The 24,914-nt window shown below is 41.3% G+C and overlaps 3 protein-coding genes across 3 annotated transcripts; all 3 read right to left on the bottom strand.

Moving 5' to 3' along the window:
- Positions 1-5,400: 5,400 nt before the first annotated feature.
- Positions 5,401-7,529, bottom strand: hoxa4a (homeobox A4a). Its single transcript, XM_062435538.1, has 2 exons — positions 7,054-7,529; positions 5,401-6,535 (listed from the first exon to the last, which is right to left on the bottom strand). Exons 1-2 carry the CDS (start codon positions 7,469-7,471, stop codon positions 6,207-6,209), a joined length of 747 nt encoding a protein of 248 aa, XP_062291522.1. The 5' UTR covers positions 7,472-7,529; the 3' UTR covers positions 5,401-6,206.
- An 8,103-nt stretch (positions 7,530-15,632) lies between these two features.
- hoxa5a (homeobox A5a) lies at positions 15,633-17,963 on the bottom strand. Its single transcript, XM_062435569.1, has 2 exons — positions 17,286-17,963; positions 15,633-16,645 (listed from the first exon to the last, which is right to left on the bottom strand). Exons 1-2 carry the CDS (start codon positions 17,866-17,868, stop codon positions 16,395-16,397), a joined length of 834 nt encoding a protein of 277 aa, XP_062291553.1. The 5' UTR covers positions 17,869-17,963; the 3' UTR covers positions 15,633-16,394.
- A 5,281-nt stretch (positions 17,964-23,244) lies between these two features.
- LOC133996133 (homeobox protein Hox-A7-like) lies at positions 23,245-24,870 on the bottom strand. The gene is made up of 2 exons (XM_062435696.1): positions 24,504-24,870; positions 23,245-23,558 (listed from the first exon to the last, which is right to left on the bottom strand). The coding sequence occupies exons 1-2, from the start codon at positions 24,868-24,870 to the stop codon at positions 23,245-23,247; spliced, it is 681 nt and encodes a 226-aa protein (XP_062291680.1).
- Positions 24,871-24,914: the final 44 nt, after the last annotated feature.

The raw sequence follows: 24,914 nt of genomic DNA on the forward strand, positions 1-24,914 counted from the left end.
CCAATTAAAGATGTGATTGAAATACAAACAAAAAAATCTGTTCATGCTGCTTTATTTTTAGTTTACACTCAAACGAATAATGGATATATTATAGTGTGTAGCCTAAAATGGAACAGTGGGTGGATTTGAATGTGTCCCCCTGATAAATCCTTCATTAGTTACACCTAAACATGCTGTGTCTAAATAATCTAGGCCTATTTATATGTCGCTTGATCCACTATATGAATCTGAGATATACAGATAAGTGAATATCGATATCTGCTTGCTACCTGTCGGTGTTCTCACCCTGCCAAAAACTCTGGACTCTTTTTTTTTTTAACTGACCTCTGTCTCGCGCAGCAATAACTCACGACAGTAATGAACAATCGGCGGAAATACCTTAAAATAAAATCCATCCTCCCAAAGCTCTGGCTCTGACTCTGTCCGCGTGGAAAAACATATCCGTCCGTGACAGCAGTATACATCCACAAAACCGGGATCGTCTCTCTTTTAGTCTGCCTCTCTTTTCTTTTTCTCCACACGATAAACAAACTACAAAGCCCGGACTCCCCTCACGGAAAGTGGGGGTAACCCGTATTTAATCAGCATCATATGGCCAGACCGGGGCTCCAGTTTTCTTCCCCGTGCCATAACATCGCGCAGTATTATGCGCCTCGCTCACGTGACGCAACGTCAACTTAAATCCCTTTTATTTGAGCCCGTGAATCATTAATGGAGGCAGTCATTGCCCCTGAGGAGAAACGGATCTGTTTGGAGGGAGAAAAAAGAGGGGTATGTGACACTGCAATGTATCTGGCAGAGGAGCAAGTCTCTCGCAGAGAAGCAGCTTTTCCACGTGTCGCCCATTCAGAGGGAAAGACTGTTCTGTCAGTTTTAAAGTGCCATATATTTGGTGCCTGTTAGCGCCCTGAAAGAGCTCTCAGGCTAATCCTGCTGTATTATGCTCAGTTTCAAGCGCAGCCACAGCTCTGAGCCACGCTAAAGCGAGAATGTTTTGCACTGTAGCGTGATAATTCGCACTATGTGAGATGGAGAGGGCTTTCCCCTCGAAAATACTATTCAAAGGTCTCATAATTATAACTCATCTCTACAATACAGCCAGTGCCTCACAGAGAACTCAGTATCGCCCCCTCCCAATTCTCAGCCCCGCGTTTCGGGTGTAGCACCACTTAGTCAGCCTTTGGTGCTCCATCAGCAAAAGCCTGCATGCTGTTGGCTATATAGAAACAAAACTTCACACATTTACCTGTCCTACATAAGGAGGGTGTGCGTGCTGGTGGTCGTGAGGGGTGCGTGTCAGTCAGCAGTGAGCGGAAAGTGGAGGTGAAGCAACCAAAGTGTAGCTGCTCGACCCCGCTGATCAGTACATGGACCCCCCATTCGACCTACATGTGCTTACGCGTTTCCTATGACCAGCTGAGTGATGGTAGAAATTACAGGTTTGTGCAAAAGGCAGAGTTTTGGAGCATTTGGAGATGGGAGGGGGAGGTAAGATGTCAAAAAGTGCCGAATAAGGTATAATTCTGCTGTAGTCTGCCAAAACCAGCATAATACTCACCAATTCACCATCATAAGAGTGTGTCATGCGTGCGCCATATCTGGTTTCTGCAAGCCCCAGGTATTACTAAAAAAGTAGTGACCGGAAGAACTTCTCTCTTCTCGGCACCGTTTGGCGCTTGTTTTCCGTCAACACTGAGCAGCGGGCGTGGAAAAATCCCACCACATCTATTAATCATTCGGGGCGGACATGGGCAGCATCCCACTCCCACACCAGTCTTTTGTCTTCTCAAACTACAACTTGAGCGGTAAACTTTTTAAAGACAGGAAGAGAAGCAGACCTGCTCTTATTAATTCACCTTCAGCAAGATGAGAAGACGAATTTACTTTTACGCACGGATAAGATTGAACGTTTGTGAATTGTCAATCAGCATGTATGTTTGCGTCTGTGTGTGATTTTTGCCCTCTTTGTTATTTTTCTCCATTTACAGATGCAGAGCTGTCAGCAGGATTATTTGGCTCGACATGACCGTGCACTAGAGGCAATTTCACGTTGCCTTTCGCCACTGCACCTGAACTTTTCCCTGACCCGGGTAGAGGCATACAGAGTCGAGTGGGGAGTTATTTTGGGTTCAAAACACAAGGAGAAGATGGAAACCAAACGGCCTTCAGCTGGTAGCCTACTTTCTTCTTTTTTTTTGTTGCACTTTTTACACTTTCTCTTTGCACTAAAGTAGTAGTTGATTGATTATGTTTTACATCTCAGCTGTTTTAGCATGGAACAAATGTTTTAGAGTTATTTACACAAATCAAGGCTCCTTATCTCTGTCAGCGAAGAGGAGTTAGAGTCGCAGACCTCTGGATGTTGGCCAGACGGCGGTCCATATCTTCCCACAATGTTGACACTCGGAGCTCTTAACAGCCAGGCTTGGGTTACCGATACACTCAGCCGAAGATAACTCTTTCTGCGAGGTTTACACCGGCCAACATCAAGGCTAATGCGAAATTCAACGCCGTAAACTGACCTGGAGCCATCTCTCCTGAACGCAGACCAGCACTGGGGCGGACCACGGTGGATTTGTTTTACTTGTAGGTGGTTGTAATAAAGCAAATGTGAATTTTCATGTTGAATTTATTGGCTCTTTTGTATCACTGAAAGGTGTTCAGAGGTCACATATAATTTGCATTTTAGTAGCAGTAAAAATTTTGGAGGTAAGTGCAAAATAGGACAATAATCACAGGAATAATAATAATAATCGACACTGTCACACATACCCTAAGGACTTTGTTAATGTTTAACATGTCTGTATTGTTCGTTGTGGACTCTCTTTGAAAGGCCCTTTCATTCTGAGTTGTCCTGACAACTTTTAGACGCCAAAGATACTCCCTTTGCTTTGTTACTGCTGTTTAAATACATTTTCTTTCATTACTCCAATTTGACATGAATATATTTCCTAAAAATGTACGCTTTCAAAAGTTATTAAAACTGCTACGTTGCACCTTTAAAGACATGCAGCATTTTATGAGCTTTTTTTATTAGTACTTTTCATATCAAGTGATTGTATTACTTCACACCTAGAAAAGTTCCAGCTACACTCACACTATATTCCTAACTCTGCAGCAACGTTTGCAGTTTCACTCATTTTAAACCAAATTTGGGGAATGATTTAGTCTCATAAAACGTCAGTGGCAAAGTGCTGGTTGATTTTCATCATCCCTATTCATGTCTTGTGAAATAAGTTATGAAAAATTAGACTTTTTTGTCTTGTATCATATTTACTGAAAGGTCCAGCATTATACAAGGTTCAAAAATGATATACATAACATTTAAACACAAAATACATTTTCATTCTAGTAATAAATCTCACATAAAAAGTCAAATAAAAGGTTTGTCAATAACATAAATAGGAAAATGACTTTTGAGTTTAATAACAAGCAAAATGTAAAATTGGAAACCTCAGAAACTTAACTGCAATGTACAGCCGAGAACAGTTTATATAATTTAAACAGATCATCCTAAAGTATCTACGTGCGTACTGTGTATGCGCCCAAAAATCATCAAACACACTGCACTTCCGGGATATTTTACACAGGTTTTTTTTTAAGATTTCCACATAATTAAAAAGGTGAAAAAAGCAGCCATATCTACTCACAAGTCATGACGGTCTGTGTCCAGAGGATAGAGTTTTGTCAGGGGGAGAAGAGATCTGACTCGCACCCTGCAGAGGATCACTTCAAAATGAAAATAAGGCAGATTTTCAGATCTATTTCTGACCCCGGGGCATTCATTATTCAACAAGTCACGTGAATGGGCGAATTAAAATTTCAGCACATTGGAAGTGACCTCTATTCGCGAATCAAATGACTTCAAAACTCTAATTTAACTTCTTGTAGTCTGCGCAAAATCGGTGTCAATCAGCCTCAACGCCATCTTCTGCACAGCTTCCATGTCTGCAGCCAGTACTGCACAAAGACTGCTTCAGTTTTCTCTCTTTTTTTATAGACAAATTCATTTAATAATTGTGAGATGCAACAAAGATACGAAAAAAGATGGAAAGCTGTACTCCTAAAATAATAGGCCATTTATAAATATCACATGTTTGTTATTCTGGCTTCTAAAGTGGGAATTTTGGTGAATGTCAATTTTACATAATTTACTTTTAAATGCATTGCTGATATTTTCACTGTGCCATTGCTTAAATAGAACAGAAACCATTAGTGCCTAAATATATTTGAAATCACACTAAATTACATACACAATACCGACATGTTTCTGCTCATATATGCCCTCTCTTCTCGGTCTGACAGGGGTGTTTCTGTGATGAATTGCAGAAGAGCTGTCTCTAAGAATAATTTTGGGTGGATTCATGGCTGAGATTCAACACCTAAACACCGTTTTTGTTTCCGCGCTGTCTCTGGGTAAATCTTGAAATGAGAAGAAGAAGGAAAAAAAAAGCTCGCGGAGGTCTCAACACTGATGTATGGTCTGAACATTGTGTGTGTCGAGAGGTCAGGGGTCAGAAGGAGTGCTCTGAGCTGGTGATTGGTCAGAGTCGACCGTGTCCCCTGGTTGAACTCTCTATTGTTTGGATGTAGCAGGTAGTGACCAACACTCACACTCTAGTGCACTAAGGTTGGCTGAGATTTCCTTATAATGGCAAGTGAGAACAATATGTGTGGCCGGATACATTTAACTTTTGGGTTTGGTTTTGGATTCCCGTGTCAGCAGCAAAGCCTCTTAACACTTAAAGTCAGCAGCTGATACCTGTCTCCTACATTTCCCCTGCTTCTCATATTTATCCATGAAAATGCGCGTGACATTCATGGACATTTTACGGATTAGACTTTGAAGCAGTTAAACATTACGATACATATTAGTACCATTTTTTTTACACACGGTTTTGTGCATAGGGATACATTTCTGAATACACACATTCTCCTCAGTATAAGAGAAACAGCATAACTTTGCGCCTTAACACCTTAACCTCCGTGCAAAAAAACCATAAAATATAGAAAATACATTTTTATTCTATTCAGGTAAAATGTAAAAACATATATAAAATATTATTAACGTGTGGCGCAGGCCATTATCCAATGCTTGGATACGTAATCACAATTTTACGCATGCATCTCCAAACACTGGATAACTGACCCAAATGTTTTAAATATCTAAAAATAGCATAAGCTTACGTACTGAAATGAAAACAAGCAGAATGAAATAATTAAATATAATTAAGTACTTAGGTATCCAATTGCACCCCCCCCCCCCCCCAAATTAGGAATCCAGAAAAAGGAGGCACGTAAACGCAGTTGGCATTTTGTTAAATACGCACGGCTTCAACAATGCATGTTGCGCTCAAATGACATCAATGATTTACAATGACAGAATATCCAAAAGCCATGTCAGCCTTATAAGTGAAGTACATATTTATTTCACAAGGACAATTCAGTCTACACTAGTCTACATCACAACGGTCATTACTGGGACAACACACACAAATATTCACAGTTTAGAACACAGCACAACATGGGACGCACTAGCACAAATAAAACTAGACCATACAACACCAACAAACATAATTCTACTCGACGAAATGCTCTCCTTATTGTGCCTTCATTATGATTTGTCTATGTACATTAAATGTGAAAGTCACCTTGACTACATTCAACAGTAAACCAGTCCACTCAAACACACAAACTACTGTTACTCTGACTGATGCCATACTTCTAACACAGCCGTCTGGTTTTCTAACAGGCATCTAGAGTCCCGCTAAATATCTTTCAAGTATATTAGAACTTTCCATGAGCAATAATAAAAAAAATGGAAAAAAAATCAAAGAAAACATATAAAAATGAGTTCAAACTTACTTTTACCTCACTCAATTTTAAGTGTAATGATACATTTTTGATCCAAGACCTACATTTGAATGTGCGTTATCCTTCTTTCATAATAATAAACAAATATATAAACACTTCAGTTGCCACCGTGGCAAATAAAGGTGGATTTCAAGCTTATCTGAAAAGGGGAAAAGACGAGCGGAGAGGGAAAGGGTACAAAGGACGTGACAGGGGCCCAATGGCAGAGGCAAGGTGAAGGAGAGGAGATAACACCATGTGTGTAAAATACTGAGAATCGGTCCATCAAATTCCACTTGTGTTATTTGCCATCTCAGTCTGGTTTAGGTTTTTTTTGGGGTGGGGTTCGTGCACTATAGACCAGCGGTGCACGGCGTGGGGACAAGCTGCTGGCCTGTTTTGATCTGCTGCTGCTGGGCCCCCGAGGCTGAGGAGGAGGCCGAGCTGGAAGAGCGGATCTTGGTGTTGGGAAGCTTGTGCTCCTTCTTCCACTTCATCCTCCGGTTCTGAAACCAGATCTTGACTTGGCGCTCGGACAGACACATGGTGTGCGCAATCTCCACCCGTCTGCGCCGGGTCAGGTACCGGTTGAAATGGAACTCTTTCTCCAGCTCCAGAGCCTGCTGGCGGGTGTAGGCAGTGCGGGACCTCTTGGGCACTCCTCCAGAGTAATTGGCATTGACTGGGGGGAAAAAGCCATACAGAGGCAAGCAAGCAGGTGTTACATGCAGGCTGATAGCGTAATACTAAACCCCATAGCTTTTCCACTGGACACATTACAAGATTGGTAAAACTATAAAACATGTCTCCGTTTGTGTGGTAATTGTAGCCGCCTTGTTTGTTTTACTCTCTGTCTTGTTTCAGTTTACAGACATGACCTAAATGTGGAGATACCGAGTGTACAAGCACTCGCATCCAGGGACAGATCAAGCTTAGAAATGATTAAATAAACAGCGGGGTTGGATATTACAGTTTGGCTCGGCTCCAGTGGTGGAGGTAGTTTGGGTTAAAACGCAACAAAGGCACATGGCCCCGACAGAGGAACACAGGCAATAAAATTTACGAGGGTCCTTAATTACCGACCCTGCTGCTCGATAGTCGTAAATTGCTGTTGTAAGGGCTGCTACTAGTGCTGCCTCAATAGGTTTGCGTGTGTTCCAGTGGTTGTTTCTCTGCTATTAAACCGTGACGATAACTCACCGGTGTTACAGTGGACCTTTTTCATCCAAGGATAGACCACCGGCTCCTTGCCCTTCGCTACGCCGGGATATACCTCATTGGCGAGGCTGCAGTCTTTGCTGGCATTTGCCCCTGCGCCACCGTCTGGGGCCGCGGTAAGGCGAGGACCGTGGCTCTGTGGAACCGGTTGCGGCTGTGTGTGATGCCCATCGCCGAAATCATCGAGTCCGGTGGCGGGGACATTACCGTAATCGTAGCCCGTTTCTGTGTAGTTTGACCTCGGATAGGATGGCTCGTCGTGATGGGGAAAGCCCGTATCTTTTGGCCGCTCGTAGTAATCACCGGGGTTGGGGATGTATCCGCTCTGCTGATATTCGTCGCATGGAGGAAAGGAAGGCTCGATATAGTTGGAGTTTATCAAGTAGGAACTCATGGTCATTAATTTGTGAAGTGCAACAATACTAATTTTTATCGCGCTGTCGTTTTTCTGATCTCCACAAAACCCTCCTACTCCCTGTCAAATGTACAAAGTTGCCTGGTCACGTGTGAAGCGCCACCAATCACCGCGTGTCCTGTGGGCATCATGTAAACACGAACCAATGGAAAGCATGGCACTGGTACCACCAACACCGCTCGGACTGGCTTACGTAGGTGTTTTCCTTATTAAATCACAGTATATAAAGCAAAACCAATCAACTAACTTGTTTACTGCATGGGGCCAAACTTATGTGGGTGAGGCTTCCGCGTGAGAAAAAAAAAATCCGCCTACTCTAAAACACTGATGAGAAACTGGATATGAAATTCAAAGCCCTGAGAAAATGCAGGATTCATAAACAAAAGACTATTTCTGATAGTCTCTAGCATGAATGTGTGATTGTTGGGGTTTAAAATGTGTTGCATCTTAATAAAAAGATGGACAATCAAGCAAAAAATTGGGCAGTAACAACAACAACAATACAAATCCTACTGTGGTATATTCGCCTTTTGAAATTATCAATAAAGAGACTCGTGTTAGTCCACAGGCTTCCTGACCAAACAGTGACGAGCCGATGCTCTGCGGACATACAAGCTTGCATAGAAAGAGAATATGACTTGTGTATCAGTAAAACCTGGTGAACAGCCGCTTGAGATACGCGCGTAAACTAAAGAAACCCCTCAATTCTCACATTTCACAATTGTACAAATGCACGAGGCCTTTGGTAGTTGATCCCATGGTTATAAATGTAAAACTGATCTTTTTTTCTGCAGATTACCAGCATGCAACAACGACCTGAAGCTGTTTTGGTCATCGTCTGTCCTATATTACCACATTAAACTCATCTGGAATTGATCGTATGGTCTCCACGTATTATCAGATCTCCTGTGTGTAAAGCTCATCTAAACACTGGACAAACACATGCACAGTTGACACGTATCTGGCATTAAAGCAAAAGCAAAGCAAGGGATGTTTTTGTTTTAAACCACAGACCATTTACAGTAAGAGATATCAGGCTGAATTACTTTGTACAGCAGATATGACCTCATGTCTCACACACAAAAATATTTTTACTATTCTAAATAATTCTGTAGAACCTTTTGCCACAAACAAAACGTCAACATTTCAACACTAATCTGATATGTGATGGTTAAGAGACAGGCTCCTGCGCTTCTTACAGAGCCACTTTACTGTAAACAAGCCGAAGGTGCGAGGATGGAAACAAGGATGCAAGAATAGAAACACTGTCATGAGTTATAACAGAAATTGTGTTTTGAAGAGAAGGGCACTAAGAGTTTAAAAGTGCACTTTTTCCAAATTGTGATAATAATAAAAATAATAATAATAATAATATTAATAGTAATAAAAAAATAAAACAAACACATTCAGAAAATCAATTGCAAGCAGCTATTCAGGAATACCGTTTTCACCCTCATGTAAAGTGAATATAATTAGAAATCCACTACTTTTTTTTCAGCTGCATGCTTGAGCTAAATGATAAAAAAGCCTCTGACCGTGTTCCTCGCCATCAGCCATCACGTCCAGGTACTGTTTCCTCTCCATGTCCGAGGTGGGACACTGTATCTGTGTCCCTTGAAGATGCAGCAGCTCTTCACAAAGCTCATCCACACTGTCCACGTCAACAAGGCCTCTGCATGGAGAAACAAGAGGCCAAACTTCGGAAATATTGAAAGCTTTCTTTTCACTCCTTTTTTTCCCCCCTCTGGTCCCCCTATTCTATTCGCTCCCCTAAACAGAGATAACTTCTGCCTGACCCCAAAGTGACACCGTTTCCATTTTGTTTCTGATTAATCTTGCCCATTGACAGTCTTTGTTAAACAACAAGGCGTGCCCTTCTCCAAAGAGGCGACATTTTCATATCTGTTAGACGCAGTGACCTGGGTTTCACCCCGGACTTGGACTTCAGTTTTTCAGGGGGCTGTTCAACTCTAGGGAGTTGGGGGAGCACTTAGCGCGGGTCAGCACCCAAGAACGTCCCCAAAGGATTTTTTTTAAAGTGCCAAACCGCCACAACTATCTCAGATTCACACAAACGTCGAAATACTTCAATGAGTTAAAATATACATGTGTGGAAAAGGGGGATCTTCCTGAGGTCTGCTGTGATATGAAATACTTTTTTCCCATCTATATCATGGAGCCTCTAGATTTTGGATATACTGATGCAAAGGACTTAAAGCAGGTGAATTATTTTACTCAGCAACTACAGGCCTAACTTTTTCCTCTTCAACAAAATTGGCATTTCATTTTTTTTTCGTGTTAGCACAGCTGCTACTTTCTTGTGTATATCTCACTCGCACCTAACTCATTGTAAATGGCAGCTGATGTACTTTCTGCCATATATCCACTGTATCCATATGGCCAAGAGACCACCTGAGAGGCAATATGTCAACATAATGTCAGCGGTAAGACGACTTCACATGATATCTAAATTTACAGTCTGCTGCCATTCTATTACACATAGGTCCTGTATAAATATGGGCCAGGTCAGCATGGCTATTATCCACTTACTGTAAGTTACCCGTGCGTGAATAACGGCGATCAGTTTTTACAGGTCATTCTACTTGTTGCTACTTTTTTTCTTCTTTTATATTCACCTGCAAATAACTTTATTTAAAACCAAAACATGTTATACGATTCAGTGCTACAAAAGAAGCCTCTTAGATAGATAACAGTCCTGGTAATACCTGCGTTATCTAGCCCAGGCCTGCAGGCTGCTGCTGCATATTTGAATGCAATAAAGCATCTGGAAATCTCCCATATACCAAAGTATAATAGGGAAATAATCATGCAATTATCATCATGCAATTGACTGTTGGACTTGAAGCATTAAGGAGAATTAGAAAAGAATAGCCTCTGTTGTGTTGAACCAGCTTGCGTTATCTAAGCCATTTTCCACAAAATTTACATTTTGCTCTTGAACTAAACGCGTTACAGGCTTGTGTTAGATTTTAATCCAGAACAGCCAGATCATGGTGTTGCTTTTCAGAGCATACTGTGAAGTGAAGGTCTATTTAGTCGATATATATCATGCTGACAGTTTACTGTAAATTTAGATTATCAGAGAAGTGCTGTGACGATAGTGACAGATTGCAGATGGCTCTCACAAGGTCTCTCGTCTATAAGAAGCCCTGACGGCGGAATAAAAAATACCTTCTGCATTCAATATGTGCCGTGGATTTGAGTAAGAAAACACTGTCCACACCTTTATGGAAATATTTTGATAAAGGCAAAAACACTCCTAATAAAATATTTGTCTTTTTCACAGTGTGTCATGCGTAATTGTCATTTCTAGTGTTTGGTTAGTACTGCAAACATATAATATTGAAGACTGAACAAGCTTTCAAAACAACTATAAGAGTGCACTATAGCACTATATCTACAGATGTACAGCTCGATTAGACCAATAACACGGTGACCCTCCAGATAAAAGTGGTGAACAGAAGCTGCTGCATCCTCCAGAAAGTGCATGAACTACCATCTGATTCCTTTAAATGAAAAGCTTGTTATCACTGAACGCAATGAGCTTGAATATTTTAGATAAGGACGCAACTAATGTTCCCAAAAATGCAAAAACTAAAACTATGCAGGGTGATGCTGCGTAACCAACGACCAGAAAGCTATAGATAGATTTAAAAGGTAGAATCACTAAGAGTGTGCACTTATCATGACGAGCTATAGTAACCACACTGCCTTGAACATTAAGGGGAATTTAAAACATCTGAAATGCTGTTACTGACAAACATTGTGAAAACCTTCATGAAAATAACAACAAGCAGCACTGTGACTTTATTCAGAACTATTCAACAGCCTGTTAGGCCGATTCTGGTCTTTATTAACTTTTACTTTTAAATTAAGTCAACTTATAATTGAGAAAAATGTCAGATTCATATCTGAACTGTTTGGACTTTTGAATATGTGTGTGTTCACAAAGCGCCCAGATGTCTACATGGATGTTGCGCGTTGCGTGTGTTGTATTTCTGTTCATACATTTGCCTCTTTTGGAGGTTTCTAAAAGGAGGTCTCCGTTTTTTTCTTTTCATTGTATGTTATTATGATAAGACGTTCCTAAAATCGAAAATGATCATATATTCTTGTTTCATTCGTCCTTTCCATCACGTTTCTTTTGTTTAAAGTGAAATAAAGATATTTTAAATTGAAAAGTTGTTATGATCTCGTATGCTTTGTTGGTGGTTGTATACGATTGTGTTTTTAAACATTATGCCCACAAATATATTTAATGTTTGGTTTCGATTTTTTTTTATCAGCCATCTTTTCATCTATTTCTTTTTTCTTTCTTTTTTTAATTCGACCGCTACAAGAAGCAGAAGTTCCAGTTTTTTGGAAGCGAGTTTAGGCCCAGTGAGAAATAAAATGCATAAATATATAAATTGGCACAATAACATATATATATATATATATATATATATATATATATAATTTTTTTTTTTTACTTTCTCTGTCGGTCACAAAAAACAGCTGTGCCATTTCTGTTTTCTTAAAAGGCTTCCATTCAGCTGATCAGGAAGAGAGGGGCTAAATGTTTTTTAAGGGGTACGGGGGCTCAATTTGGGGGCTGTGGGCCTTCCCATTACCCTGTGACCGGGTCGAGAGTATCAATCCTCGAAATGCAAATTTTGCCCTCGTCCCTAAACATATCAAATGCAATTTATTCAAAGGAAATTCACCAATCAACCGCCCTAATAAAACGCCAGCCACTCAATCTTGTTGCTGGGGACGGGTGGGGGGTCCCCTCCCCCGGTCCCAAACGCGAGGTCACCGCGCTTCCAGGGTTCACCTGGAGTGCACCGTGCAACATATGTAATTCAAAGCTATTCTGTCTTTTGTGTGGAGAGTCAAGATCGCTATTATAAGGCTGGCATCAAGCTCCGAGTGAACAGATGACGGAGACTTGTTCAGCGCGTAAACTTTTGACCCCAATTTTTCCTCCTCTTCTCCTTCTATCTCGCTCTCATCAGCCCGAGCCCTGTTAGATATCTAGCCCCTCTTGAAACGAAAAATTGATTTATATGTTGCCTTCGTGAAGATCATTTCTGCAAATTTCATAATTAGAGAAGATGCCAGCAGAAGACTTAAAATGCAGTTGTAGCTTTGTGATGTTTCCGTTGAGGGAGTGAAAAGATGAATCCAAAAGGCTCCTACTCAAGACTAATAGGGCCGTAAAATATGCAAATCATTCATTAGATCTACCAAAGAAGCCAAAAGTCTTTGTTGGAGGCAACACTTGGAGTCAGACTCCCCCTTCTCTTCACTGCACAGTATTTTCCTCCAGAGCAGGATGTTACCACAGGCCCTCAGTCCCGCAGTAAATTCATTTATACGCATTATGCTTATGGGCAACGCCAAGTAAACGTGTCATTAACGTGAAGGCGCGTGTGTGTGCGGTTACAGTGGATGTGTGAGTGCTTTTCCTCTTTCTATATGCGGGGTGACAGTGAACTTGGCCTAAAGCGAGCTCTGCTGGTGGCTCAGAGAGGATGCAGATTTATCTTGGTGCTGTGGCTGACCTCCAGATGAACCTACAGCGCTCCTCTCTCTCTCTCTCTGCCTGGCAGTATGCCGCACATGGGGCTCTGTCGAAATGTCTCTTTTTGAAATATTGGCAAAGGTTTTAATTTCCAAATAGCCGAATTCTCAGTGTGCTTTGTTTTATTTCATATGAGTCTAAATTCCGTATAACACAGTATAAACTGGTGACTTTTTTACATAACAATGAGCTACATGATGAAGAATAAACCGAGGAAATCGGCAAGATGGCTTGGATTTCTCCAACAATTCAACAATAAATACAATCGCTGAACTTCTCTATTATGAATAAAAAGATGAAAAAGATCATTTTAAAAAATCTTTCTAATCTGTCCAGAATTGATTCTCCAAATGTAACTAGAATTTGAACTCAACCCCACTCCAGCTTTGGTAGAAATTGATTAAAGTTGAGTTTTCTTAAGGATCTATACAACTAAATACATTTATTTTTGCAACACAGTTCATCAAAACAGATTCACTTTTTTGAAATTATGCGAAATGGATCCAGTCAGTATGATGTAGGCCTCTGTACGTTACGTTACCATGCATGGCTGTCGGACTGCGTAACCTTTTCGAATCAGACCAAAACTTTTAGAGAGCTCAAGTTTTTATATACAGTGATGTTTGTTGCTGAAACTTATTTGGATTAAATAGGAATCCAAATCTGTCACATATTTGATGTTTTCGTGTATGTTTAGTCTGGTTAGTTCGTGTTAGGAACGGGCTCATCAGGTCACACAACCTTTAATTAAGAAAAACAGATGCGCAATCTGGAAAAAAAATATATAGCCAATTTGTCCTAAAGGTGTAAAAAAAAAAAAAAAAAAAAAAAAAAAAAAGAGAGAGAGAGAGAGAGAGAGAGAGAGAGAGAGAGAGAGAGAGAGAGAGAGAGAGAGAGAGAGAGAGAGAGAGAGAGACTATTTTCCATTTTTGGTCCATGTTTTTTGGAATAGGGATCCGCAGGTTTCTCCTCAACTCTGATCGGACAAGAGGTCACTACAAAGCGAGAGTGACTTTTTAAGAGGTCATCTGAACTTTTCAACCCCAAACACAAAACGACGTGACACAAAACGGAATTCCTTTTGAAATGTCTCCCTGCTGCTGTTTGTCCCCGCGTTGTGTTTACTTGACACTGTTTATAGACTAGTCCTTAAAAAACGGTGCCAACATGTGGAGCGCAGCGCTCAGCAAAACAACAACTGCAACTTTTTCAGACAGGGACCTGTGCAACTTCCACCAGCCATCATCTCGTACAGAATCCAATCAAACGGAGCTAGCTGTTAATCTGCAGGCCTGCATTAGCGGTTAACTTTATCATGGAAATCTACACACTGCACACACCCCTTGGAAACTTTCTGGCTCGCGGTCTGTGAATTCTCCAATGCAATAAAACGACAACAACTAGAAGTTTGTGGGGGTGGAAATGGACACAGATAATTATCCAACATGTAAAAATGGATTATGACTTACACCACAGATGGAGAGAAACAAGTTACACGGGGGAAGGAAGCAATTAAATAGCCATGAACCGGACCCAACCCTGCGCAACATCTGCCGAGACCAGTAGCTATTCAGCACTGCACAACTGACAAATTAGTGTAATGGACTAATAGGGACAGATAGAGGGAGCGAATACAATAATAAGGCTGTTTAACACAGGCTGGCTGTTCTCAGGCTACCGGCAAGTCTACACAAACTTACCCAGAGACGCGGTCCTCATCCTGGAGAGCGTCCGGTCCATAGTTAGGCAGACTGAGCAAAAGAGACGGTCTGTACCGGTCAAGTAACACTTACAGCCTGCAAAGAGAGACTCAGACGAAGCCTCGCCGTCAGTGCGATTATATGTTATGTGCAATATACTGTCAACTCCCCAAAACCATAAAACTTACTTTAATGGCTACCACGTGACCGTTTTATGGCCAGTGAGCCTATCTGGCCGCGCTCCGGATGATTTTTACGATCTAATTCATAGACAAAACCCCCCATTCATTTAGCACCCAAATGTCAGAGAGCCAGAATCGGCCCTAATAAAGTTTACAGCTCGAAAAGTCGAGCTGACTCTCCGGGAATAACCCAGGAGTCTGTGCGCAAGGGGACGCCCGGCCCCTGGAGCCCGTTAGTGGCCAAGGACCCCAAAGCTCCCACCAACACAGCAAGGTGAGTAAAACAAGAAGCTTTCATTTAAGGGGACCTGTTGAATTCAAAGATTTAACTAAAAGAAACTTCGCCAATTTTAGACAGCTCATCCAAATGAGTTTACAATTGTTTTCACTTTACAGCAAAGGCAGACTCTTCTCTTCCACACTCGCAGATTAACTTTAAATTTATTTTTTTTCATTAAAAAAAAGTACAGTCACTGTAATATTGCCGTTCCAGTAGAAAGTTTATTATAATGACCATCATCGTTATCATCGTCAACATTATTATTATTATTATTATTATAATATATTCTTGACTTCCAGTCTTTGAAAAACATTTACAAAAAGCTTATCACGATGGAGTTATACACAGAGGCAATGGATTTTACTGTGGGACCCTCCACATAAAAAACATAGAAAGCAAAGACCAAAAAAACACGTTTTTACTAATATGTTGCGCTCGGGTGAATAACGCAAACAGCAGCTCCTGCAAAAAAAGAAACAAAAAAATCTCCAAAACAAAAAAAGATTAAAAAAAAGGCACAGCTACTGTACATACAAGACCGAGTCGGCACCTCTTTCCATACATTTGTTCACAACGCACACAAAAGAACACACAAGGCTTACTTTGCTGGCTCTACTTTTTGGAAGCAAGTTATCTGAACAAGTTGGTACAATACATCAAACAAATAAATACATACATATACAGTACATACATAGAAAACGAAGGCTAAACACAAAGGCAGCCCAACCCCAACCTTCTATTTATTAGGCTGATGTTGTTCTGAGTGCATTACACAACTTTTTTACTGGAATTATTTGCGGTAGGTAGTATTTCAGGCTTTCATTTTTTCTTATGAACAAGAAATAACTTAAACAAACATTTATTTTTCATGTGTTTCCTTTTCCTCTAAATCTAGACAGAACTGTACATAATGCGGTTTCTTTTTTACTCACATAAGCATTACCACGGTGGAAATAAAAAGGAAATAATATTAAGGAATATAATGGGACGGTTGTTGGACATACAGAGGGCTTGAGTGGGGTGTCCCATGTCCCGCACACAGCCCTGTTAACAAGTCTCTGCGTTTTTTTTTGAAATAGTTGGAGAAGAAGTTGATATGACGATTTTGTTTTTTTGATTTTTTTTATAGTGCTCGTTATCAGGGATGCAAGGGTGAGTATCAAGGCCTGTAGCCTCCCCCGCCTGCAGCCGCCATGCTCATGCTCTTCAGCTTGTTGTCTTTCTTCCACTTCATCCTGCGGTTCTGAAACCAGATTTTGATCTGTCTCTCTGAGAGGCAGAGGGCATGGGCTATCTCGATCCTCCGCCTGCGGGTCAGGTACCGGTTGAAGTGGAACTCCTTCTCCAGCTCCAGGGTCTGGTACCGGGTGTAAGCAGTCCTGGCTCTCTTCCCCTCTGGTCCTGCCATATCTTTTTGGGGTTTTTTTTGGTTTGCAAGAAAAAGAGTAGAAAAAACACGAGACACATCAGATCGTTAAAAATCAACTTTTAAAAAAATGTTTATTGACAACATTTCTCGCATTTTTGGATATTGTTAAAAAGTGTCTGGGAGGTACGACTTTAGCAGCGCCTATGAAACCTCCAAAACATTAAAAACATGAAGTAACACAGTGAGAGAGACGCTTTGTTCCACATACACATAACGAAAATGAATTAACGTGGTTAAAAGATTTAAAATGTATGCTACTTGGCCATACTAATTACAGTGCAATAAACACAAAAGCTTGTATCTTGCACATATCGAACACATTTTAATCTTACATGTAACGTTACGAAATGATTCCGTACCTGCTCTATGCTGACAGGACTGTAAAGCAATAATACACCAAACAGGTGAGAGGTGCATATGGCGCTCATGCACCTTTGGAAAAGTAAATACATGTTGTGCTTTTTCAACAATTGTCATACAGTGGTAAATTGTCCATTTTAGGCCTGCTTTGCTTGTGAAAAAAGTCCTGAATAAGGTGTAAACATGATCAGTCTGTTACCAAACAATAACACATCACCAGGTCTATAAAATCAATAAAAGATCATTAAAAAAGGAGATTACCATGATTTATGTGTAGTTTTCTCATCCACGGATATATCTGAGGCTGTGTCGAGTCGGTGACATTTTGAGGAGTTGTCGGTGCACTTCCCGCAGGCTTCTCCTCCTGGAGAGGGGAAGCTTTGGACACACAGTCCCGGCTGAGAAGCAGCGTGCCTCCGTTCGAGCTCGAGCACGGGCTCGTTATGGAGTTTTTCACGGCTCGGTGTTGAGTTTGAGACTCGGTGACTGGAGACGAACTGGCGACCGAGGAGCACGGCAGAGGGTCAGGTGGTGGTGATAAAGACGAAGTCCCGGTGCTGTTGGCGGATTGCGTGTACCTGACCGGCTCCACTGAGGGTGTTGTCGCCGCTGAGTGACTCGGGGAGTATCCCTGCGTCCGCTCGCTGCCCACAAAGTGTCCGGTACCGGGCCGTCCGACTGTTAGGTCCATCCCGTTGTAGCCATAGCCATACCTGCTGGAATGCATGGCTGTTGAGTCTGTATATTGCTCGTTTGCCGTATTATGGTCTCCATAATTATGTAACTGGAAGTCCGCGCCATTGGGATAGCGACCGCAGAATGAGTTCACAAAATAGGAGCTCATTTGTTGACAATCCACCGTTTGCTCGTTGTAAGTATTGCTGTTGTTTTGTATTATTTTGGAGGTAAAATAGCATAAACCTGTGTGCTTGATTTGTGGCTCTTATGGTTTAGCGCGTCCTATAGCACCCTTGCACAATTTATGATGAATTATGGAAATGAGTGGGACATGGACTTGATTCTCTCTTACGTAGGCACCCAAATATGGGGTACGGCGAAGAATCACGTGCTTTTGTTGACCAGTCGTAAATCCTGCTTGGTGACCTCCAGAGGTAAACTCGTGCACGCAGGAAATACTGGGTGGGATGTTAAGGGCGCGCGCCTCCACGCGCTCTTGGCTAGGGCAAACTCTGAGTCGAAGCTCTGGTGTTTTGAATTGTCGTGGTGCGCCATCCTCTGGCTCAACTGCTGCACTGCCTGTCTGCTGTGCTTTCTGAGGCGGGGGCTCCAAACGGGGGTCATTCAGAGGTTAACGACCATTGCGGCAAAAAACCAACGGGCTCCTAAACAATACAACAAGTGACATGCTGAGAGTGCAATCTCTGCGAGGCTAGTGTACAGAAATAATTCGATCAGAATCTGTTATGCATGTTGTGATAGGCGATGAGTGCAAATAGACTGTGCCGTTAATAGAATAACAGCCCATCCAAAGCAGGGCTGCGTGTTTTTTTCTACACTTTTTCGTATAATCATAAAACAACCGAACTCATGTGGGGAAACACTAATGAATAAATGTTTGTGGGGGAAGATAAAAGCTAAACAGCACATTATCGAATAATGTCACACGGACTGCCACTCAAGGCCTGGCCTTTATGCTACACTGAAGAATTAATAACTTTAAATATAGGCTATATATGAACTCAAGTAGACTCACGTTACTGCACATAAGCTGGTTAAAATTCAGCGAAGCCAACAATGCGCACTTTGAGGATATTACAAGGTTTTTGCGCGCATATTGCACGACTTTATTTTGTTCTCATTTACTGGCGAATCATCGTTCATATTGACTTTTAAATAGTCGGCATCAAACACAATTTTGCAGTTTTGTATTTTTCCTTTCTTTTTTTGATGAGATATCAACACAATATCAAGTCATAAAATCGCTTTTTACAGGCGTCTACTTTAAAATGACACGGAGGGAAAAACAAGAAAATGAGAAACTACTGGAAAATGGGATATTCGAATTCGAATTACGATTAATGGTTCAAACTAAGCGAATGTATTTAAAGTGTAAAATGTGAACTAACCACAATATTCAAACAGTAATTCATATTTATGTGTTTTGCATTGTGTCATGAGATATTCATATTTGTCATTAAAAAGAGTTTTGTAATTTCCTGCTCCTCGTCTTCCACTTTCTGTTAAAAACAACAACAACAACAACAACAACAACAACAACAACAACAACAACAACATTATATGTGATATTAGAGCAGGCTTCTCAAAACAAAGTCACAAATAAAGATGATTTATTACATCAATGAAAAGTAGTTAAAAGCAAGCCTTTGCATTTTTGCATTGGTAAATCTTTGCGGCACTCTTTCCTTCTTTGCGTAAAATTGGCCAATGTACTAATTAAAAGGTGCAAATCAACTATCGACTGTTGTCGAATAGAGAATTTGGGAATTAGGAGAGGCTCACGAAGCCTCGTACACACATGAAGTCCATATAAAGGCAAGACGCCGTGTCCAGCGCTCTGTTTGGTTATCTCCTTGAGGAATTTTTATGGCACCTTCGTCTCTGGAAGGCAGTGACATGTCCTTTGCTTTCCCTCACATGCTATTTCCCCAGAGTAGCACTTTTACCCGGCACAAGCCCAATCCTGTGTTACTGACAAAAATAGTTTGATAGATTCATATTCTCTGGTTCAGGCATGTGTGCCCTTTCCTGTAACATACACCCAGGAGGCACGACCAAAGAGAGGTTGAACACCGGCTGCCAAAAACCGTACTCAGTTGGCCTACAATAAGAGAATACTTGGGGAGTGTGTCCTGGCTAAACAGTCATGCTCTAACAGCTGATTTATGGCTGACCAATGGCAACAAAGTTCCCACGAAAATTGTTTCCCCTGAGTCGAACAATGGACACACCCAGGAACTAAAACAAGGACCAAAAGAAAAGAGAGGAAAGAAGTGAGTGCGCTCTGGTGTCAAACATGTCGGGCTGGGAGTGAAAGGGGTCACTGCTGCAGGGATAAAAGGAGGGCAGTGCACTCTGCAAGCACCTTCACACACTAGCACTCATGACTGTGAGGAGTATGCAAAAATAATCCCAAGATATTTGAATAGAATATATTCATAAATATCATGACGCAAAGCTGCATCACCACTAAAACTCACCGCACTCACATTTAGGATGGTTGACATTTTGTTAAATTCTATGCGCAGAATAATTCCAACCTAACAGCTGCAGACTTTTTCCAGCGGAAGGAAACACATTGTTTATATTACCTAAATATGAGGCAACAGCAGTCAAAACACATGAAGACCACCACCTTTTTTTCCCCCAGACAACATTAACGTGAATCTAATTGTTTTTTTGTTTGCAAATAAAACAGGAAAAAAGAAATCTTTAGAGTAAATAGGCCAAACAGAAAATGTAAAATGAACATTACATTGAATTCATTTATATTCACTTTGGCACGTTTAATTGACATCTTTCCCAAGCTTTGCGTTTTAGATCTTAACAGAATTTAGTTGCTTGGCTGGTCAGTAATTTATTACCGAAAATGAATCACTGCAGTGCCTCAATACACAATATGAAGCTCAGTAAACGTATGTTGAGTAGCGCAGTGAACAACACAGAGATGCAATCACAGGGTGAAAATAATGCAATGCAGATACACATTTCAATGTTAAATTCCATTGTCAGGGATATTCAAATCATCTAATTTAAACAGTAAAACCATCCCATTTTTCCACATTTATCCTAATCATGAATACAACATGCATCCAGGGCAGTCATATGACGCACAAAACGTTAAAACTGTAAGCTTGGACGCAGATAGAAACACAGAATAGAAGTCGACGTGCACCGCAGGCATTTGCAGTAGCACAAGCAAGTACTGCAAGCATAATATCCCTCATGTCCCCACAGGAGGGCGTCAAAGTGCACATCCTTTGACCACAATCCACCCAATGAATTTTACAGCCGAAAGCACATCCCACTTTAAAATCCACAACAAACAAATAAAGCCTTGACAGCATACAAAAAAGCCAGCCTGCAGATCAACACCAAATCAACACTACTTCAAATAACTGTTTTCTAAATTACACCGATCAAGATGTGCCACGTGGCGTGTCATTCAAAGCATACTGTAAACTGCAACCATTTGCACAGATGTGTTATCTCTATTTAAATAATGCGGTTCAATATCTAAATAAAGCACTGATTCTTATTTGCTTAACTGGGTTGTCATTGCCAAGTAGATGACAGAGCAAACATGCAGTCGACAGACAGGTTTCAGTTGTCTTACCTTTTCTGGAGAATCTTGTAAACAGGGGGGCGAGGGGAGGGAGTTGGCAGGTGCAGACGGTTTACTGGGATAAGGCTCCAGCTGGGTCCCCGGTCGGAAACTAGGGCTCCCGGGGGTCAGTGACGCACCGGGGAGCCTTCCACTCATCTTGCCACAACGTGTCAGAGGACCGACAGCAGGGCACTCAAATGATCCAGTCATGTCTCAAAAAGCGAGCTTCTCAGACTATGTCGCACCAAGAAAAAACAAAGTCCAAACTCCAAATATAAAAAAAAGGGAAGAGACGTGAGAGGCGTAAAATGTAAAGGGTTGCTGGTGAAAACATCCGTGTGGAAGCTCGGGACCGTTAAATGAAAGGCTGCTCTATTCTGCTATTGGAAATTATATATAAAAAGTTCATGTTCACGGCTCCACGTCACGTGACGAGCTGTGGCCAATAGGAGGCCGCGCCGCGTCGTAAAGTTGTATTGCCATGTTGTAAATTTTCATAAACAACAACGGATTTATGACCCATCGCTGGAGGGAGAGATGGGGGGGTGAAAAGGGGAGGGAGGGAGAGACACAGAAGGAAGGGGGCAGGTCACCGACAGGCGCCATCTTACCGAGGGAAGAGGGAATGCAGAGTTCAGCAGTAATTTCCCTTCATCTGCAGCCTGCCCCATCTCGCATCCTCATAGCTCACATTCCCCAACTCCAGTGTTTACCTAACCCTCATAATGGACTGCAACATGTTTCATTACATGCAACCTAATATTGGCCACTGTGAGCGGCGCTTACTGATGACTGTATGCGAGACATTATAACGCAACCGCCTATAAATTCCATGATTATCACCTGATTGTTGTGGTTACACACGTGCGCAAAGATTGAAAGCAAACAAACAAATAGGCAGGTAGAAACTATTTTTATTCCATTATTATATTTTCCTTTACAGATTTAACACAGATTTAAAAGGTTTAGAGATTTACTTTTTCACATATTACCGTATTTACACTGAACACTTGGGCACTGAACCTAAAAAAAAATCACAGTACTTGCACATTTTGAATTTCTAGCCTTCTCATATTACACAAAAAACTGATATTGAAATGTCATGCTGTCTAAATAAATGTGCATGCATTTAGCCTATTTGTCTGAAATCTTTACGCATGAAATATGCAATTATACCCACATTTACAGAACACAACTAAGACCAAAACATTTACTTTCGGGTATTTCCTGTTTACTACATTATAATTAAGTGGATTTTCTAGGAATATGAGGTAGAAAGTTCATCCAAAACTAAATAAATATTTCCTTCCTTCCTATAATGTAGACAATTACTCGATAACAGCAATAATAGATATTGTAATTAATAAACAGTGATAATAAAAATGATACACAAGGTGCTTAACTAGCTGAAATGTCACAGTTGGAGGCATTTGACTGAGAAAACATTCACTTTTAATTAGCCTATATTCAAAGTAAGGCACATTCACGCAGAATGTTGCATTTGTTCCCTTTAGAAATACAACCGTCTGTGGGGGAAATCATTGTGTCAGTGTTTGAATATTAGGTAGTTTTTTGTTAAGGAATGTTGATCCAGTAGTAGAGTCTGGTTAAATTACATATAGCATATAGCATATATAAAAATAGAGTTTGATTAGGTAGTTAATATCGCTTTTTCATGCGGAGCCTTCTTGCATTTCGGGTGTAAATGGGAAACACAGATTAGTTTACTGTTAAATTGCTTATTATATCATTTCCCTCAGCTGTCATTATATTAATCAGCCTACAAAGCTCTTATATGCATCCCTTATTCATTATTAACAGTGTATTTTTATTTATTATTCATCTGTCTTTTTTTAATTATTATTATAATAATAATTATTATTATTAAGGATTTAATTGTCTATGTCTCTTTCGTTACTTTGCAGCAGTTTCTGACTCAAAACTGGCGCTCCGGGTGCCTCCAGCATGGAGCTCCACGGCCTCGGACACCGCTTGGATATCACGGTCCTTTTCCTCAATGGTGGGCACCGGTTCGTCCTTGTTGTCTTTCTTCCACTTCATCCTGCGGTTCTGAAACCAGATTTTGATCTGTCTCTCTGAGAGGCAGAGGGCATGGGCTATCTCGAACCTGCGCCTGCGGGTCAAGTACCGACTAAAGTGGAACTCCTTCTCCAGCTCCAGGGTCTGGTGCCGAGAGTAGGTCTGCCGTCCCCGCTTTCTGTTTGGATCTGTGGGAGATAAGATGTGACAGCTGTATATAAATTGCAAAAAATATGGCATCTTTTTTGCATGTATGAGATATGATACTGCGTGAGCCATTAATTAAAGTGGTGTTGACAATAAAAACTTGCTGTAAGAAACATTTCCGGTGCCACTAATTTATTTGTGATTGCGTAATTAACTGTGGCTCATATTTTACTTTACCCCCTACCCACACACACATACACACACACATTTGCAGAACACACTCCTCACACGCACACACTAATCAGCAGAGGAAGGTTTTTTTTCTCTCTTTTTTTGGTTTCTTTACATCTGTTTAAATTAGTCCTGCTGGGGTCTTTAGCTCATGCCTCCTTTGATACTCTGCATGTCTTTCCAATTAAAAACCAACGATTTTCTGCGCACCGAAGGAGCCATCAGTGATTAGATTACAGCAACCAACACCTCCTCTTTCAAAATTTTAAGCAACCCCTATGTTTAAAATTGGTTGCATTCTAAATCCGCCTGACTTCTTTATGTAGCCAACAATATAGACGCACATTGATCCAACAATGTGGACGAACGAGTTTGAGAAAAACACCAGAGCCTCTGCAGTGCAGACCCAATTAGAAAAGGAGCTGCAGAGTGCAGGAGCACTGATTTACACAACAGACCGGTCTTTTTTACAACCACAAAGGGGAGAAGAGGCTATAAGAGTAATAAGAGTGCAGAGAAAACCCCCAGCGGCAAGGTCTCTTCGTACTGAACACACAGAAGCGCTGGACAAATGAATTTATGGCTGCAGAACTCATTAGTTGCGCAATAAAAGTTTTACGATTCTTTCCATGCAACACCAATGGCTTCACGAAATTAATTGAACTACTAACGGACAGTGTAAGTATCTCAATGCTTTGTAAACCATTGACCTGAGGTTTTTGAAATAGCGCCTGATAGATAATATCCGCACATACCTGATGTTTTCATCCAGGGGTACATCCGGTATTGTTTGTCCAGCGGCGAGGTTAGGGGTCCCGGCCCCGGATTGCAGCAGCTGTCGGTGAACAGGCGGCTCTGGTCAAACGGGCTGCATTGCGGTGTGTGTGCGTCCTGTCCCTGGCCACAGCCCGAGGTAAACATTGGGAGGCTCTGGTACACTGCATTGTTGACGTTGTAAACTCCAGACCGGGGCGGTGCAAAAGCGATGGCTGCAGCTGTCCGAGCCGAGGCATAGTCCTCTCCACTGGGTCCAATACCGCAAGAAGCCCGGTCTATGTTTGGGAACAGAGAACTACTCGCCGTATATTTGCTAAGAAGACCATCCACATAATAAGAACTCATATTTTTTCTCCCTGATTTGTTGGCCCAGAATCCTCAGTGTCGTT

The sequence above is a fragment of the Scomber scombrus genome, chromosome 16, assembly GCF_963691925.1.
Source record: "Scomber scombrus chromosome 16, fScoSco1.1, whole genome shotgun sequence".
NCBI lineage: Eukaryota > Metazoa > Chordata > Actinopteri > Scombriformes > Scombridae > Scomber > Scomber scombrus.